The sequence below is a fragment of the Muscardinus avellanarius genome (assembly GCF_963383645.1).
Source record: "Muscardinus avellanarius genome assembly, chromosome: 7".
Classification (NCBI taxonomy): domain Eukaryota; kingdom Metazoa; phylum Chordata; class Mammalia; order Rodentia; family Gliridae; genus Muscardinus; species Muscardinus avellanarius.
Genome location: NC_137793.1, coordinates 79,568,551 through 79,587,119, shown reverse-complemented (window position 1 = coordinate 79,587,119; position 18,569 = coordinate 79,568,551). Strand labels below are relative to the sequence as shown.

Below are 18,569 nucleotides of genomic sequence, written 5' to 3'. Positions count from 1 at the left end.
GCTTTAACATACCTTACTGAGCAGCTTAGGTTGTTTCTTCTCCTTACTTTCCTGCTGATATAGAGAGCCATCCACAGACCAGCCTTGACACGTCCTGCTGGGCCCGTGTCTTCCTGCTTCCCTACAGGGCTCTTGGCTTTAGCATGGTGCTAAAAGCTAATGGTTGTGCAACTCTCCCCACACTTTCCTAGCCCGGGTCTGGCCCAAACCGCTCTTGGCCACTAGAGTGCCCTATACCTCATCTGTCTACATCTTTATTCCATCTTCACCACACTTCATCACCTTGGATATAGTTCACTGAGAAGTGTATCCTACCATTTAGTAGGTAAAAAAAAGAAAAGTTGAAAATTGGCAACTTCATTGGGTTTAAGTGAATGTAATAGAAGGTCCCCATGCTCACCATCTCCCCCTGTGCCCCAACAAACATCAAGCCATGGTGCCTACAGCAATAGTCCTCAAGGTGTTGTTCCCCAGCCATGTGTGTGGAATCATGGTCAGGGTTTGTTAGCACCTCCACTCCAAGGCTCCGTCCTGCTCATTCAGGAAATAGTCCCTGGCACCTTCCATGTCATGGGCCATGTGCTCAAAGGCAGAGATATAAAATCAAAGGGACCTGGGCTCATGGAGGAGAGAAGTGAATAACACAATGGAGGTGGTGTGGTGAGTTTGACAGATGCATAGGGGTCTTTGGAGACTCTTAACCAGTTACTGTAACCGCTGCAAGGATACAGTTAAATCTCCAGCTCCAGGCCTCCTTCCACTGTTTGATGCAGCCAGAAAGGCTTCTGTTTTGCTCAACAGAGTGAAAAAAAAAGACACAGGATGATCCATGATTAATATACAAATTAGGTGTTAAAATGCAAAACCCATAAGTTACTACAGCAACACTAAATCACAGTGAAATGAGATTATATAAATACTGCACTTACAAGATAGAAACACAAGGAAAGATTTAATGTGCTTAAGCACAGCCCTGATGCTAAGTCTGTGATTCATCTAGGTTGGTCAAGTAACAGAATACCAAGATAACAGTTTCACATGTAGATGCTAAGAGAACATTTGGGCAGGAACAAAGTGGTACCTATGCCTTCTTATTTTAACATCTATGAAAAAATTTTCAATCTAATGAATAAAAAAACTAATACATGAAATGTACATGCTAATAGCTTAAATTTATTTTATAGAGCTAAGAAACTAAGTCAGAGAAGCCATTGTGTGATTCCTACAAGAATTCCAAAAGGAGATTGGAAGGATGCCATGTCAAAATTAATGGCCGGGCGTGGTAGCGCAAGCTTGTAATCCCTGCACTTGGGAGGTGGAGAGAGGGGGATCACTCAGGTTCGAAGCCAGCCTCGCTGGCTTAAGAGAACTTATTTCCAAATTAAATATATATATATATGTGTATATATATATATATATATATATATATATATATATATCTGGGAGTGTAGCCCGGAGGTAGAAGGGTTCCATTCCCAATACCACCAAAAAAAAAAAAAAAAAAAATTAAGGCAGAAGCTGGGTATGGTGGCATACACCTGTAATCCCACTACTGAGTGGCTGAGACTGGAGGATCACAATTTGAGGACAGCCTCAGTAACATAGTGAGACTCTCAGCAACCTAGAAAGACCCTGTTTCAAAATAAAACAAAATAATAAAAAAAACAGGTGTGGTGGCACATGCTTATAATCCTAGTACTTGGGAGGCTGAGCCAGGAGGAGGATCAAAGGTTTGCAGCCAGCCTCAGTTACTTAGTGAGGCCCTCCACAATTTAGTGAGACTCTGTTTCCAAATAAAGAATTGAAAATAGGGCTGGGGATGTATCTCAGAGGTAGAATGACCCTGGGTTCAATCCCCAGTACAGCAAAAAAAAAAAAAAAAAAAAAAAGAACAAAACAAAAAACATAAAAAGGAAAAAGGGCTATGAATTATGGATGTAGTATGGAAGTAAAATGTCCCCTGAGTTCAAGTTCCAGTACCACACACACACAAAGGAATAATAATTAAGGCATAGAAAATGTCATGTAAGAGATTATAAGAGATTTCTAGTATGCTTTCAATACAAGATAGGAATTGCCTAGGTTTGTGGGACAATATTTTTAAATTGCAGGCTTTGATCATGTCAAGAGAGCAATCATGTAGGTTATGATGCTCATTTTTTTCTTAAAAATAAAGCAAAATAGAATCTAATGGGAAACACCAGGTCGCATTTCATATAGCAAGAGAAATACTGAGTTTTATGTATCACTGTGTATACATGTGCATTCGTTTTTCTATGCCATATATATTTCATATAGTGGACTACTGTTATGAAAAGTAAAAGACTTTCATTAGAAAAGGTTCTATTTTTAACACATACTAAGCACACCCAGTTATGGGTACTGACCCTTTTCCTCATTCTTGGAGTCTGTGCTAAAATTAAACGGAGAATGGGAGTGGGATATTAGAGCTCAAAGAGGAAGCAAATTAGCAGAACGTAAATGAGTGAACTGATAACAAGAGACCACAGAGAGAAAGAATGAGATAGATGAGCTCTGGCCATTTTCCTGAAGCTTCCTGTTTACGATATGTAAGGATTCCCTGGATATTCCCCTTCCTCACTGGAGCACTAGATACACCGTAGCTGTTCAATAATTGCTCATCATGAGCCCCTAGAAGCACCTGCATGCCTGCCATCCAGAATGGTGGCTGTTTTTTAAAATGGCAGTCCTCTCCACTTGTGGCAGCTCTTAGAAGGCTAGAGAAATGTTTATACTGCTGCTGTCTCCCATCCCGACAACAGTGCTGACATATAGTAGGTGTTCAGTAAAGTTTTGTTAGATTGAACTGAAGGGCCTCAAAGGACAATAAAGATCCAGTTCTAGTATCTATTGGATGCTTAAACCCCTTTGAAAGAACAAACTGATTTTAGTTCATTGAGCAAAAGTTACTGTAATGAGAGAGAAAAAACAACAATAATAACAAAACTCTAAGTTTTCATGGACCAAATGGCTTGGTATTTCTCATGCCTTTTGGACCAGAGGACAGGTTTAATTCAAAGGACATGTCACATTCTTTTACAGAATAAGGACCTCTTGGCAGATTATTTAGGATACCAAGCTTGGACCTGCATTTTAGACCCATCCTGGCTGCTGGGGAACATAGGAGGTGCTTTTTCTAGTCTGGACAGCTTGAGGGCAGCAAATACTTTGAGTACAAAGCTACTGAGTGGTTGAGAGGGCCCACCCACATTGCTAACTGGAACAGGAAGGAAGACCAGGAGGGCCTGACATAGAGGGCTGAATTTGGGGAATTGCTCAGTTGACCAAATGGACCAACAGTGAACCCAGCTCTGGTTGCTTCCCCCACAAAATCTCCAGACTGGGGGGAAATGAAGAGGGGAGCAGTTGTTTACTTTCTCTCTTCTCTTCAGCTCCATCATACGTACAAGCATGAGGCTAGGTGTCCAAACCAATTCCCAAGAGTGCAGGTGTTTGGAATGGGTGGTGAAGGATGCCCAGGAAGGGAGAGGATGGTGCTGATCATAGGCTAGGCTCCTTGGAAAGACATAGGATGAGTTACCAGTGGGGGAATGAAAGATGCCTTACTCCAAAGGGTTAACTAAGATTCACACTCAAAGGATTGCTCATTTGTGGCTACTCTTCTCAGCCATACACTCTGATAGCTATTCACCAATAAAAACTCTCTATATCAAGGACACAGATTTGATGGGTATTAAGATAGGGATAAAAGACCTCTCCCTGTTTTATATCCTAACATAATGTCTTTAACTTTCCTGTATCCTGTTCCTTATACACAAATCTTATTTCTCTGATGAGGAGGCAAAAAGCAAGGTAACCCGTCTGCAAAGTTCAGAGGATACCACTGAACCTGGAACATTTATATTTGCAAGCAGGTTCAGCTTCAATGCCCAACCAGTCTCCTGTATTCCAGTCTCCCTCTGTCCATTGGCCAGCATATAATGAAGGAATATAAATCATCCTGGGGTTAACCTGAGCAAAATGTAAGCAAGACAGCAAGTTGGCCTGGGGCCCAGGGAGCAAGAAAGAAGCTGTATATCATATACTCCAAAGACAAACAGGAATGAAGTTTGGGCTTTTTGCACAAATAATACTATCTATGTCTCTAGGTCCTTTGCATCTCAATTCTAGCTTCAGTGCAATTTAATCTCTCCCTGCCTCAGTTTCCTGAGAGACCATATGTCAGAGATAAAGCACATGCCTACAATAGCCAACAGTGCCTGGCAACTTCAATGGCCAGAATGTTACATTAATTATCATTAGGACTGCAGGATCGCAAAACAGATCAGAAGAGAGGTTTTGGAGTCAGAGAGACTTCAGAAAGCTGGCTCCATTGATCTCATTGACCCTGAGGACATTTCCTTAACCTTTCTGAATTTTTAACCATCTCATTTACAAAATGGAGTAAAAAAGCAGTTCTATAGGGTTGCTGTAAGGATGGCATGAAAATCTGTATGTAAAATGCTTAGCACAGAGAAGATGCCTGTAAATGTTTGCTGTTGTGATGGTGATGGCTTGACCCCTCAGAGAGACATGCCCTCAATAAAAAGCTGCGTGGTAACTCCCTTAGGGAGTCAAGTGAGTTCCTCAAAAGTCAGTGATATTCAATGTTCCTAATAGTAACATACCCCCTCTCCAGTATTCCTGTTCTTTATCCCATATTTCTTATTACTCTGCATGGTGTTCTAGCTTCCCTGTTATTTAAATGGAAAAAAAAATCCTACTATCCCTGTTGACTCCCCAGGAGCACCCCCACAGCAAGACCATCACTGGGCTCTGTTGATTCTATTTTATAAACATATCAATTCCCTCTGCTTCTCTCTATCTGCTGTCACAGTCCTAGCGCAGGCTGCCATCAACGCATACCAGGATAATTCATCTCCAAAGGGGTCGCTTTGCCCCAGCCTTCCTCCATGAATCCAGTCTCCTAGCTGCAATTCCCATCACCTTTCTAAAGTGCAAATCTCACCGTGCGTTAGATAAGACTCAAGTCCCTTAGAACAGCTTCCAGGCCGGGATCTGCCTAGTGCTCAGCACTCTTCAGCTTCTTTCCTTCCCTCTTATCCTTTGTGCTCCAGCTATACCACAGAACCAGAATTTTTCTTAATGTTAATGTGTCTTAGTGTCTGTCTGTCTGTCTCTCTCTCTCTCTCTCTCTCTCTCTCTCTCTCTCTCTCTCTCTGCAAGGGTTTCATACATGCTATCATACCTTCTAGTCTCTGTGCTAACTAGTTCTCAATTTTTATGATTCAGCACAGGGTCCTTACTCCCCACTTGACTCCTGGATTGATACCCCTCCTGCTGTTTGCAGATGTCTGCCTGCTTGTTCATCTCTCCCTTAGACTGGCATCCCCTTGAAGACAAACGCCACACTTGCCATTGGGACACCCCCTATGCCTTAAGCAGCAGGCAGTACAAAACAGACACTCAAGTATTTGTTTGTAGATGAGTGGATGCTAGCAAGCAGTTGGATCTGTCCTGTGGAGCAGCCTCTGATTGAAAGTACTAGTGGCATTGAGCTGCCCAGCAGCTAAATCAACTCTGGGTCCCAAAAGGTGTCCACTGGGCAAGGGTAACACCTACCTAGGATGGCCACCACCTCATCATCCTGGATCACCTCCAGGGAGCCAGAGACCACAAAGCAGAGGCTGTCGACGCTCTCTCCGGCATGATAGATGAGGTCCCCCGGGGCGCAGTGCACCGTCTGGAACTCCATGGCCAGTGCCCGCAGGCAGCCATCACTGGCCAGCCGGAAGGCTGGGTGCTCCTTGAACACCTTGCGGTTCAGGTGCACACAGATGTCAGCTCTCATGTCCTTGGGGCAGATCTGCAGAACCTGGCCAGAACAGGAAGAAACAGTGTGAGGGTCCTCACCATGACCTATAGCCCACCTCCCTCAGCCCCCCTGAGGCAGCAGCTGCACCCATGAAGCCAGACCTCACTCTTCTAGCCTCGGCGCCTGTGAGAGAAAGGCAGTGCCCCAAGACAACCTGTGCTGAATGCTCTGGACGTGGGTCTGAGAGTGGAGCTGCAAGGATGTGATAGAGAATCAGGGAAGGTCTCTCTGAGGAGGTGACATTTAAAGCTGATATTTGCCTAGTATGTCAGAGTCAGCCTTGTGAAAGAAGAACATCGCAGCAGGATACAGTGACTCAAAGATTCTATCTGAAAGGACTAAAGCAACAGCCAGTGTGAATGCAGAGGAAGAGCAAGGAGACGGGGTCCAGGGAGAACAGCAAGCTCAAGGGGCCTTTATTTTACAGTATGCCCAGCCTTTGATTGTATTCTGGTCATAAGGGGGTGACACTGGAGAATTTTAAGCAAGGAAATGATGGGCTGGCTTTTATTTTAAGAGGAATATCACAGCTACAAAGTGGGGTTAGAGACCCTGACTGCAGGGGGCCAGCGTGGGGCTGGGGAATTCACCGAGGTCTCTTCTCACACCCTTAGGAGGCTGGCACTGGACCCCAGCAGGTGGTGGCCAGGCTCACACTACACCCGTAAATAAAAAGTACACATTTTAAACCACCATATAATAAGCATACATATTTAGGGGATTATCCAATAATATTTTGATACAGTATACAACGTGTGATAATCAAGTCAGGGCAATCAACATATCCAGCACCTTGAATATCTACCATTTCTTTGTGTTGGTGTACTGGTATTGGGAAGGGAGTTTAAAAAGTATTAATGTATCAATCCTGGGAAAGATGTCCAACCTTGAAACATATCTTCTTTACTAAGAAAGCCAGGGTTAGCCAACATGTCCTTGCATTCCTAAGAACAATTTAACACAGTTTGGGGGCCTGTGTCTGGAGACAGAGATGCCTCCCTCTCAGGCCATAAATCTGGGCCTGTGTTTGGAGACAGAGATGTCTCCCCCTTTAGGCCATAAATTCGGCTGGAGAGATAACAGAAGCAGAGCCGGGGCTGGAGATAAGGTGTAACATGATCTCCAAAAATCAAAGGGACCTGCTGGACTTAGACAGGATAAAAATTCAGTAAACTGGAGTTCGTTGACATTTTCGTTCGAATTGCCCCCCTGTGCCTTGCTCCGGCACAGGGCTGTAACTATCTCTATATTTCTATCTTTTTAATAAACTTCTTTAAATCTGCAGCAGCTGTCCAAGCGATAAATACTTATTCTTAGCTTAGGACAAGAATCCACAGTTTTTCTGTTTGTCTCTGTGTGTCTGGTGGTGGTGGGGATTATTTCACACCACACACCTCCCCCCCCCAACCTATCCCCTGCAACATTGGGAACATCCAAAATGCTCGTTTGAGTTACTTTGAAATAGACAGTGAATTGGTTGTTAACAGGTACAAGATTATACTTCGATATGAGGATGAGTTCTCATGTCTATGGCCTAATGGGGTGACGACTAAAGACTGTATTTTGAATGAAGAACTGACGTGGTCTGCTGAGGGACTAAATGTGGGGTGTTATTTAAAGCGATGCATAAGGTAATATTTACTGAGCACTTAACTCGGTGCCAAGCACCGCTAAGCACTTTAGAATCATTGGTTTATTATACTGATTCACTGAGCACATTATGGTATGGCAGGTATCACTGTAGGCTCTGAGTGAAAAAAAGGGCAAAATTCCCTGCTTCATATAATTTATCATCTAGTAGGAGGAGATAAACAATAGGCAAAATAAAATTTAGTGGTTAGTGCTAAGGAGAATACTTAAGAAGAAAAGAAAAAACTGAGGAAGTTTAGCATCTTATATTTTAAAAAACCTATGTGGCCGGGCGTGGTGGTGCACGCTTGTAATCCCCGCACTTGGGAGGCAGAGACAGGAGGATCGCGCAGGTTCGAAGCCAGCCGCGCGCGCTGGCTTAGAAGACTCTGTTTCCAAATAAAAATATAAAATAGGTCTGGGAGTGTAGCCCGGTGGTAGAAGGGCTTCCAGGAACCCCAGTACCACCAAAAACAAAACAAAACAAAACAAAACACCTATGTGCATTAGCTAATGTAGCCCCCACATAAACCCTATAATGCAAATTATATTATTGTCATTTTACAGACGAGGAAGCCGAGGCACAGGAAAGCTATATAATTTGCCTCAAGTTGCACAGCCAGGAAATGACACCGCTGGGATATCAAACTAGGTAGTCTGCCATCAGACTTGGTTAGGTCACAGCCTAACCAAGTTCTAGTCTAGGTAGCTGCACAAAACAAATGGGTCTGTAATTCAACTGGCAGCATTTTAAGAGAAAGATGGGAATTCTAAGAGGTCACGTGGGTCTCCTCTTCTGTAAAATTGAAAATTTCTTCAGCTTTTCTGGAAAGAAAAAAAAAATGGTTTCTTTTGCAAGAAACCATTGCATACGGAAAATATTAAGTAATGCAACAGGACACCTTCAAGTGGACTTTCCCAGTGAAATCCGGAGTGCTTCTAAAATAATGAATCTCATCCTAGCCTGTGAACACAAGAGGCACAAAGTCAAATGTGTTCAGTGAAGACTTTTCCTTGCAGAGCTGGAGACTTTACCACCTCTGCCTCTCTAGCCTTAGCACAAGCTATTTGCCATTGCATCTGGAGCTTACCTTGGACTTCAAAAGTCCACCAGCCTCTCCTAATTCAAGCCTCACTCCTATGCACCCACCACCAGGTGCCCTGTGCTCTGCATAAGGGTGTAGCAGTGCCAAGAGGTCTAACAGCTAGAATGCAAGCTCCTTCCTCTCCAGGTGACTTAACTAGAGTTCAGTTTCTCCTATAAAATGCAGATCACTAATATTGACTTGTGAAGACTGAATGAAATTGCATCTAACAGAACACTGCCAGCACAGTCCTAGTTCAGTATAGAGGACCCTCCTTGTGCACACCTCTGCTTTCTTACTCTGGGGTTACAGGATACCCAGGAAGTGCCCATGCTCTCTGAGAGCAGGGATGGAGGGCTGATGGGGCACAATGAACTCAGATTGCTAAAGTGTGGACAGAGGGTTCCATAAGGCTCATGACAAACAAGTCTCCTGCAGAAGTGTGGATTTAATCCAGGTTTCTTCTCTGCAAGTAGATCACATGGGAGTGGGGAGGCACATCCATGTCATGCCAAAACTGTATTCTGGAGTTCAGAACCAAGATTTATTCTCTAGGTGAGAATAAATAAATAAATATCCTTTAAATTATTGGTTTCCCCAGCCTTGGGCTTTGTTGGCAGAGCTGGTGGTGAGGCATGGCATGGAAGCAATGTTTTATTCATGGGCGCTGAGCCCAGCACCCTCAGATTGCTCAGTGCAAGGAGGTGAGGGTACCTGGCATAGAGGATCCTGTAGACAGCTGCAGCCATCAGGCATTTCCACCTTTCTGGCTACTGGCTCTAAGCTGGGGTGGGAGGAATACCTTGACTTCTCCTCTGAGGAGGGCTCTCAGTTCTGATACCCCACAGTCTTCCAGGGATGCCTTTTCTACTATTGTAGAAGGGGAGCTCCTCCTTCTAGTCCTAGAGAACCTTAGAAGCCACCGGAAGACATCACTATGGAGGCTCAGAGCTCCCCCAGGCTGGGCAAGATGGGTCACGGTTAAGAGAGGGGCTTAGTTATCAGGCAGACCTGGATTCAGTCCTGGCCTTGGTCTTCACTGTGTGAACTGCATTGCAATGACCTGCTGCTGCTGCTGCTGTGGTAACAACATCAAAATGAGAACTGAAGGCTTGGGTGTAGCTCAGTGGTAGAGCACATGCCTAGCACGAGCAAAGCCTTAGCTCCTCTTGCCCAGTCCTTATTTTTGAACTTGTGTATGGAATTCTAGCAAAGATTCTGTGAGCTATATTGTGTAGAAAGCCCTGTTACAATACCTGGGACAAAAGACTGCTCAAAGCCTGTGAGATCTCTCCCCCACCCCTCCTTTCTGTGGTGCTAGAGATGGAATCCAGGGCCTTGCACAAAGCTCAGCAAGTGCTCGGCCACTGAGCCATACGCCAGCCCTGAGTTTTCACTTTTGATGTTACTATAGCAGCAGACCATCTGAGGGAGACTTTGTAGCCCAGAAGGTCATAGCCAAAGGAGCCTTAGAGGTCATCTAGACTTAAATGGCATCTAGTTCTCATGTGTTAAAGACATGGACACTGAGGCTCAACAACACAACTGATATGCTCCAAGTCACCAGTTACTTATTCCTAAAAACAGAGGGCCCCAGCATGGTTACCCCACCCTCTGGCCTCCCCGGTTATCTCTGACTCTCTGACCTAGCATGGAGGGAGGGAAAGCCAGGGAGAGGCAGGGGGCCATAGGAGACTGGGTCTCTCTCCCCAGCACTTCCCTACCAGGAGAAGAAGCATCCTGGTCATGCTGAGGTTTTAGTGAGTAACCGTGGTTGAAGCCCTGGCTATTCCCTCTTCCATCCGGAACAGGGACTAGGGAAAATCCCAAAGCCTCCTGGAAAGTGAGAAGGCAGAGAGGGGAGGAAGGCAAATGCTGACTGTGCTGTCTCCCATGGGCATGGGGCCCAGCCTGCAGGGAGGGCTGGAAGGGCTTCTTTCCAGACAACCAGATTTACAAAGGCATCCTGGTGCCTGGGAAAAGGAGCTCCAGGGCAAAGAGATCAAAGTTCCTTTCTGCTCCATCAGCTGCCAGGAACCCACAGAACCTACAGCCTTTGTGGGGAGAGCAGGGCAAAAACAATGGGTGCAGCTGAGGCAGGTGGCTGGCAAGGCCAGGGACTAAATGCAGCTCCAACCCAGGCCCGGCCCAGCCAGGAAAGCAGGACAACTTCACGTGGACTCAGACCTCTTCCTTCCTGTACATGCTTTACACTTATAAAGAGGATGGAGGAGAGTTGGAAAGGCAGAAACTTTGAAGTCAGGCAGGCACTAGGTTCAAATCCTGGCATTGCCATTCTTTACTCTAGGACCAGGAGCAACTAGTAATATGAATTGAGCCTCTTGTCCTCCTGCCTTCAGCAGAGATGGCAGGGCAGTGCCTCCTTTCCAAGGCCCTGGTGAAGTTCAAACAAAGCACTGGTGGGGGGATGGGACAGGTGCAGAGAGGAAGTACCACACACTGCTCAAGGCAGGGCCCATGGTCCTTTTGTCATGGTTTTCATGGTGCAGTGAGAAAAACAAAAGTAATGGTCCTTTGAAGTTGAGGATCAATCAAATTTAGTTTATTTTTTTTTTTCTTTTAAACTGCCAACTCTCACTGACTATTCTAATGCGAGAAGACAGGAACATGGATAGCTGATCCCAAAGCTGGTTGACTTGGGATGTGAATATGTCAGCAGGTATTTTTGTATTAGTGTTATCCGTCTGTTTTCCAAATCCTAACAGCGAAAGGAATTAGTATCCCTCAAGTACAGATGGACTGGTGATAAAGAAAGGAAGTGGGGTTACAAAGACTCAGAAGTAGAGAAAAAAAAGAGCTCGGATAAAATTCTTGATATAGAAAATATGCAAAGAAGTTAATGCATACATGAATAATAGTCTGCTGCTTTTTTTTTTCACTCTGGTCTGCATGGTATTGAAATAATAAAACTGTTAGAGAACAATAGAAACAGCACAATCTCCATTTTACAGGTGAGAAAATGGATACCTAGAAGGGTACCAACCGATGCTCCTGTCAGTCCAGTTGATGACTCAGGCACAAGCCTTCGGCCAGTGCTTCCTGGGCTTGTCTAATTTCTTAAATGATGGCTCTTCATTGCTAGATTGATACAGACACAACAAAAGCTCTGGAGGCAGGACCTAGGAATCCAAAACTACCCAGATGAAGCCAGGCGTGGAGGCACATGATTGTAATCCTAGTACTTGGGAGGCTGAGGCAGGAGGATTGATCGCAGGTTCAAAGCCAGCCTGGACAACTTATCAAGGCCCCCTGCAACTTAGTGAGACTCTTGTTTCCAAATAAGAAATAAAATCGGGCTGGGGACTTAACTCAGAGGTAAAATGCCTTGGGGTTCAATCCCATGCCACACACACAAAAAAAAAACACAAAAACAAACAAACAAAAAACACCACTGCCGCCAGGTTTGAGAGCCTGAGGTCTCCATAGGAAGACTACAGACTGGTGTTTCGCCTCACCCCCAGCTCCTTACCTTCTCTGTGTCGATGCCTCTGGACATGGACCAGGTGGACACGATATAGTCCATGACTCGCTCACTCAGTCCTTTGGGCACCTGGTAAAGCTTCAGGAAGTCCCGAACGCTGTTGAGCATCTCATGGTACCTGTTGGTGTTGGCGTACATCTGTTGGAAAATCGTCGTCACGTTCCCGAAGATGGTGGCATAGAGAAGAGCTGGAGGAGGAGGAGGGGAAGGAGAAGAAGGGACAGTGAGCTGTCTCCGAGCCAGGGTCCCAGCATGGCCATGTGCTCAGACAGGCCAGTGGCCAGACTGCCCTGAGCCTTCTCAGAAGAATCCCACGCTTACAGCCTTTGGAGAATGGACCCAAAGGAAGACTCCTGACATCAGGCCACTCAGACAAACGTGTGGGAGGCAGGGCCAGAGCTCAGACACAGGTGGCAGTGAGCGGGTGGGGGTGGGGTTGCTATACTGCCTCCCGTGAGACTTCACCAATCTCTGGCCCATGCCTGAGGCCACCAGTTGAATGCATGCCCACAGGCTCTATATCCAAACCTATGAGCTAATGATGCTTACCAAACCATGTGGCAATGTGCTATCTGTGGGGAGGAAGGATAGCAAATGAGACACTCATAGGCTTGTCTTCCCAGATCAAACAATGTGTCACGAAGGACAAACTCTGGCTACACAATCGCAGCTCATTAAATAATACCAAGTCTGCAGAAAGCAATGAAGGTTGTTATAATCGTGTTTTGCACTTTGTAGGGTGTGTGTGTGTGTGTGTGTGTGTGTGTGTGTGTGTGTGTGACACGGAAATTCTACCTCCAAGATACACCCCAACTCTTTTTATTTTGAAATAGGGTCTTGCTAGGTTGCTGAAAGTCTCTCTAAATTGCTGGGGCTGGCTCGAACGTGTGATCCTCCTGTCTCAGTCTCCCTAGTCCTGGACTTACTGGTGTGCATCATGATACCTGGGTGAACTTTTTTGTTAGATCCTTGTTTTGTATCTATTTTTAATACAACCCTCTGTGTCACTGTGCCACGGCTTTTGAGGAGAAAAACACGGCTTTGATATGGTGAGAATAATAATAGGTCCCCTTTGAAATGTAACAACCGTGAACTACAGCTATGTCACTACAGCTCCCCCTACGTTGATATCACAGGGGACTGTTAAATCATTGCAAGACACCGAGTCTACCTCTAACTTCCGTTCACCCTTGAATGTCGAGCTCAAAATCCACCACTTCCAGGAAGCCTTCCAAAATGCCTTCTCCCCCTATCTGTCACCAAGGTGACCAGGACCTCCTAGGTATATTTCTTCAGAGCTCTTGTAACACTGAGCAATCACATGTATGATTCTTTCTGGCTTGTTGCCTGACAGAGGATCAGTCAGTTGCTGCTTGAAGCCACAATACATCTGTTCTTGTCCGTTGTATCTCCATGGCTCTAATACTATTCCACTGCTTAATACATGTTTGTTAAGTTAGTGAATTTTGCTCTTGTTTTCAAATGAGTAGTTACTGGTGAACACAAAACTACACATTTGCAGCATATAATGTGGTCAACTTTGACAAATGTATAAACCCATAAAACCACCATCAGAGTGAAGGTAGTGAATATATCCATCACCCCCAGAGTTCTGCCATGTCCCTCAGTAATCCTGCCTCCAACTGCTCTTCCATCCCAAGCAACCACTGCTCTCTTTTCTAACACTATAAATGAGGCTGTGTTTTCTAGTTTTATGTACATGTAGTATCTACTCCTTTTTAAACAACTTTATTAAGCTATAATTCAGCTGCACGTGGTGGTGCACACTTGTAATCCCAGTATTTGGGAGTCTGAGACAGGAGAATCACAGTTCGCAGCCAGCCTTGGCTACTTAGGCCCTTTGCAACTTAGTGAGACCCTGTTTCAAAATAAAGACTAAAAAATAGGGCTGGGGGTGTAGCTTGGAGATAGAATGCTTCTGGGTTCCATCCCCACAACAACAACAACAACAACAACAAGAACAACAACAAAAAGAATAAAAAATAGGGCTGGGGGTATAGCTCAAAGGTAGAATGCTCCTGGGTTCCATCTCCAGTACCACAAAATAAAGAAAAAAAAAGATATAATATACTATATAAAGTTGTGCTTTAAAGTGCAAGACCCAATGGTTTTTAGTGTATTTACAGAATTGTAAAATCATCGTCACAATCTAAAATACTTTCTTTCTTCCCTCAAAGAAGTGTCATGTCCATTATCAGCCATTCTTCATCTCCTCCAAATCCCCTGGCCCTAGGTAAGTGTAATCTCCTTTCTGTCTCTAAAGATTTACATATTCTGAACATCTTACATGAATTAAAATCATGCAATACGTAGCTTCTGTGACTAGCTTTTTTCACACTGTAGCAGTACTTCATACATGTTTGTTGTTGAATAATACTCCACTGTATGGGTAACTCATGTTTCATTTGTTGATGGGCATTTGTTTTTTCTCCCTTTTGCTTATTATAGATAATGCTACTATAAACATTCATGCACAAGTTATTGTATGAACATACTTTTATTATTTTGTATATATACCTAGGAATGAATTAGTTGTAACGTACGGTAACCATGTTGAACATGTTTGGAAACTACTAGGCTGGTTTCCAAAGTAGTTGCACCCTATGAGGACAGGGTAAGTGTTCCCATGTCTCCGCATCCTTATCAACACTTGTTGCCTGTCTTCATAGTGGCTAGTGAGTGTGAACTGCCAGCTCATTGCGGTTTGGCTTGGCATTGACTCAACAGCTAAAATAATGTTGGTCATCTTTTCATGTGCTTAGTGGACATCTGTTCACCTTCTTTGAAGAAATGGCCATTCAAGTGTTTGCCCATTTCTCAGGTGAGCTGTTTGTCTTTCCAGTGTTGAGTTGTAATGTCCTATATACATTCTGGATTGGGCTGTCTTTTTAGTACTGAGTTTAATGTCCTTCATTTATCCTGGATACGAATTGCTTATCAGATATATGATTGGCAAATACTTTCTCTCATGTGAGTTGTCTTCACATTTTTTCCTCCTTTGGTACTGGGGACTGAATCCAGGGGCATTCTACTTCTGAGCTCTACCCCCAGCCCTATTTTTATTTGAATTTATTTTATTTTATTTATTTTTGTGATACTGGTGATTGAACTCAGGGGCATTCTACCTCTGAGGTACATCTCTAGCCTTATGTTATTATTATTATTATTTTTTGAAACAGGGTCTCACTAAGTTTCTGAGGCTGGCTACAAACCTGTGATCCTCCTGTCTCAGCCTCCCAAGCACTGGGATTATAGGTGTACACCATGCTCAGTTCTACTTTATTTTTTTAAATCTTGAAACAGGGAGGGTCTCACCAAGTTGCTGAGGACTGTGCTAAGTTGCTGAGGTTGTCCTCAAACCAGCGATCCTCCTGTATCAGCCTCCCAAGTACTGGGATTACAGGTGTGCACCACTATGCCTAGCTAGCTTCACTTTCTTTATAGTATCATTTGCAGCACAAAAGATTTTTAGTTTATTTATTTATTTATTTTTTATGTTACTGGGATTCCTGGAAGCCCTTTTGCCTCGGGCTACACTCCCAGACCTATTTTATACTTTTTTTATTTTTGGAAACAGGGTCTCTTAAACTAGCGCGGCTGGCTTCGAACCCGCGCGATCCTCCTGTCTCTGCCTCCCAAGCGCGGGGATTACAAGCGTGCGCCACCACGCCCGGCCAAGATTTTTAGTTTTTATATAGTTCAATTTATTTATTATTCTTTTTTGACTAGCTTTTCTCAGTAAGCATAATTATTTTGCTTATGTGCTATTATGTGTATCAATAATTTCTTTTTTTTAATAGAGGGTAAATATATTATTTAGAAATAAATAGAAATTCATAGGAATTTGCAAAAGATAGTATATAGAAACCCTTCACCTAAGGCCGGGTGTGGTGGCGCGCGCTTGTAATCCCCGCGCTTGGGAGGCGGAGACAGGAGGATCACGCAGGTTCGAAGCCAGCCTCGCTGGCATAAGAGACCCTGTTTCAAAAATATAAAATAGGTCTGGGAGTGTAGCCCGGAGGTAGAAGGACTTCCAGGAACCCCAGTACCACCAAAAAAAAAAAAAAAAAAGAAACCCTTCACCTAGTTTACCCATTGGCTACAGCTTATATGCCTAAGAACAATGTCAGTACTAAAAGGCTGACATGGCTGTAGAATATACGTATAGTGCTGTAAAGTATATGTATAATTCTTTGTCATTTTGTCACATGTGTAGATTTATATAACCAGCACTACATTCAAAATACAGAGCTATTCTGCCACCAAAGAGCTCCCTTCTGACACCCACAAGTCTTTTTCTTTTATAATTATGTCACTTTAAGAATTCTATGTAAATTAATCATATAACACAAGACCTTCTTTTTTTTTTTTCCTTTTATTTATTTATTTATTTTTATAACACTTTTTTTATTGAACATAAATAGTATACATTTACACTATATTTGGTGCCCTCCCCCCCGCCCACATTTCCCCCCCCCACACACACCAATGGTTGTCCAGGTTAACCATGTCTTATTCATAATTTTACACATGTTCAAGTGTAGACCCTTATTAATCGAGACCGGCCTTCCTCCTCTCCTATCTTACCATCCAAACTTAGCTAGTATTTCCCCTTCAATATCTGGAGTCCCTCTGGTATTCTTTGTGTTTCCTAGTTTGGGCATATTAGAGGAAACATATGTATCTTCTTCTTCTGTGCTTGGCTGATCTCACTTAACATAATGTTCTCCAGGGCTTTCCATCTTCTTTCAAATGATATAATTTTGTTCTTCTTTATGGCTGAATAGAATTCCATTGTGTGTATTTCCCATAGTTTTGCTATCCATTCATCTGTTGATGGTGATCTGGGTTGGTTCCATATTTTGGCTATTACAAATTGTGCTGCTACGAACATAGGTATGCATATGTTGCTGTAGTTCTCTGAATTCAACCCCTTTGGAAAGATACCCAGGAGTGGTATAGCTGGATCATATGGTGGATCTATTCCCACCTTTCTTAGGAATCTCCACACAGATCTCCATAGTGGTTGAACTAGTTTGCATTCCCACCAACAGTGTAAAAGAGTTCCTCTTTCCCCACATCCTCGCCAGCATTTGTTGTTATTTGATTTCTTTATGCTTGCTACTCTGACTGGGGTTAGATGGAATCTCAGTGTAGTTTTGATTTGCATCTCCCTGATGGCCAGTGATGAAGAACATCTTTTCATGTATCTATTAGCCCTTTGTATCTCTTCTTTTGTGAAGTGTCTATTTAGTTCATTTGCCCATTTCTTGATTGGGTTGTTTGTTTTGCTAGTGTAGAGTCTTTTGAGCTCTTTGTATACTCTGGATATTAGCCCCCTATCAGAATGGTGGCTGGTAAAGATCCTTTCCCATTCTGTAGGCTTCCTCTTTAGGTTATTGATAGTTTCCTTTGATGAGAAGAAACTTTTTAGTTTGATGTTATCCCACTTGTTTATTCTTGCTTTAATTTCCTGAGCTTTGGAGGTTTTGTTGAGAAAGTTACTGCCTGTGCCAATATGTTGTAGTGTTGAACCTATGCTTTCCTCTACTAGCTTCACAGTCTCAGGTCTAATTTCTAAGTCTTTGATCCATCTTGAGTTGATTCCTGTGTTTGGTGAGATATAGGGGTTTAGATTCATCTTTTTACAAATGGTTAGCCAGTTCTCCCAGCACCACTTGTTGAAAAGGCTGTCTTTTCTCCAGCGTATGTGTTTGGCCCCTTTGTCAAAGATTAATTGACTAAAGATGTAACACAAGACCTTCTAAGATTGAGTTACTTCGTAAAATCCATCCACATTGCTGCATATATCAATAATTCCTTTGTTTTACTTGATAGATATTATCCTCACCGTATGGATGCACCATAATCATCCCCACAATCATCTCTTTCAAATAACCTCATTTAGCTGAAAAACGATGGAAGGAATAAAAACAGGAGAGACCCGTGTGGATCAAGAAGAGAAGGATCAAAGATACAAATCCACCTGAAGACAATTGTAAGCGAGCGGGGGAAGAGCACTACCACTGCCTTCCCAGGGAGTGGTGTGGACCGGAACAGAAGGAGCCGCACAAGAGGCAGAAGTCATCCAAAGCCTGCATAAGGCAAACACTGGCTCTTGTAAGCTCACAAATACCTTTGTAAGTAGGGAGAGGCCAAAGCCCCTGCCTCTCGCGTGTCAGCACTGACACGGAGCATGCTCAGCACCATCTTCCCAGGTTGCTCCTGGTTGCCTTGTTCCTGGGGAGTCTGACCCTGGCTCAACAAGCCTGTAAGGCAGTCCTCCTTTGGCTGTTTTCTGATCTACGAGGAACCGGGTGTTATGGGCAGAGTATAGGTGTGCCTTTTAGGATGGCTGCCAGATAACTATTTTAATCCTGAGCTTTAAAAAGTAGTTACACCAAATCAATAATAAAGCAAAAATAGCTCTATTCCCATGATCTGAGTACCAGGCCACAAGTCCAAGAAACTGATG

General features: G+C 43.7%; 1 protein-coding gene across 2 annotated transcripts in view; it reads right to left on the bottom strand.

The window, feature by feature from the left end:
* Positions 1-18,569, bottom strand: part of KCNH1 (potassium voltage-gated channel subfamily H member 1) — a gene marked incomplete at both ends in the record, with an annotated part of 376,618 nt that overhangs the window by 91,686 nt on the left and 266,363 nt on the right. For both annotated transcript variants that reach the window (XM_080698436.1, XM_080698437.1), the window contains 2 exons: positions 5,605-5,857; positions 12,062-12,261. In XM_080698436.1, coding sequence (XP_080554562.1) covers positions 5,605-5,857; positions 12,062-12,261 — 453 coding nt within the window. The remainder of the gene's footprint in view (positions 1-5,604; positions 5,858-12,061; positions 12,262-18,569) is intronic.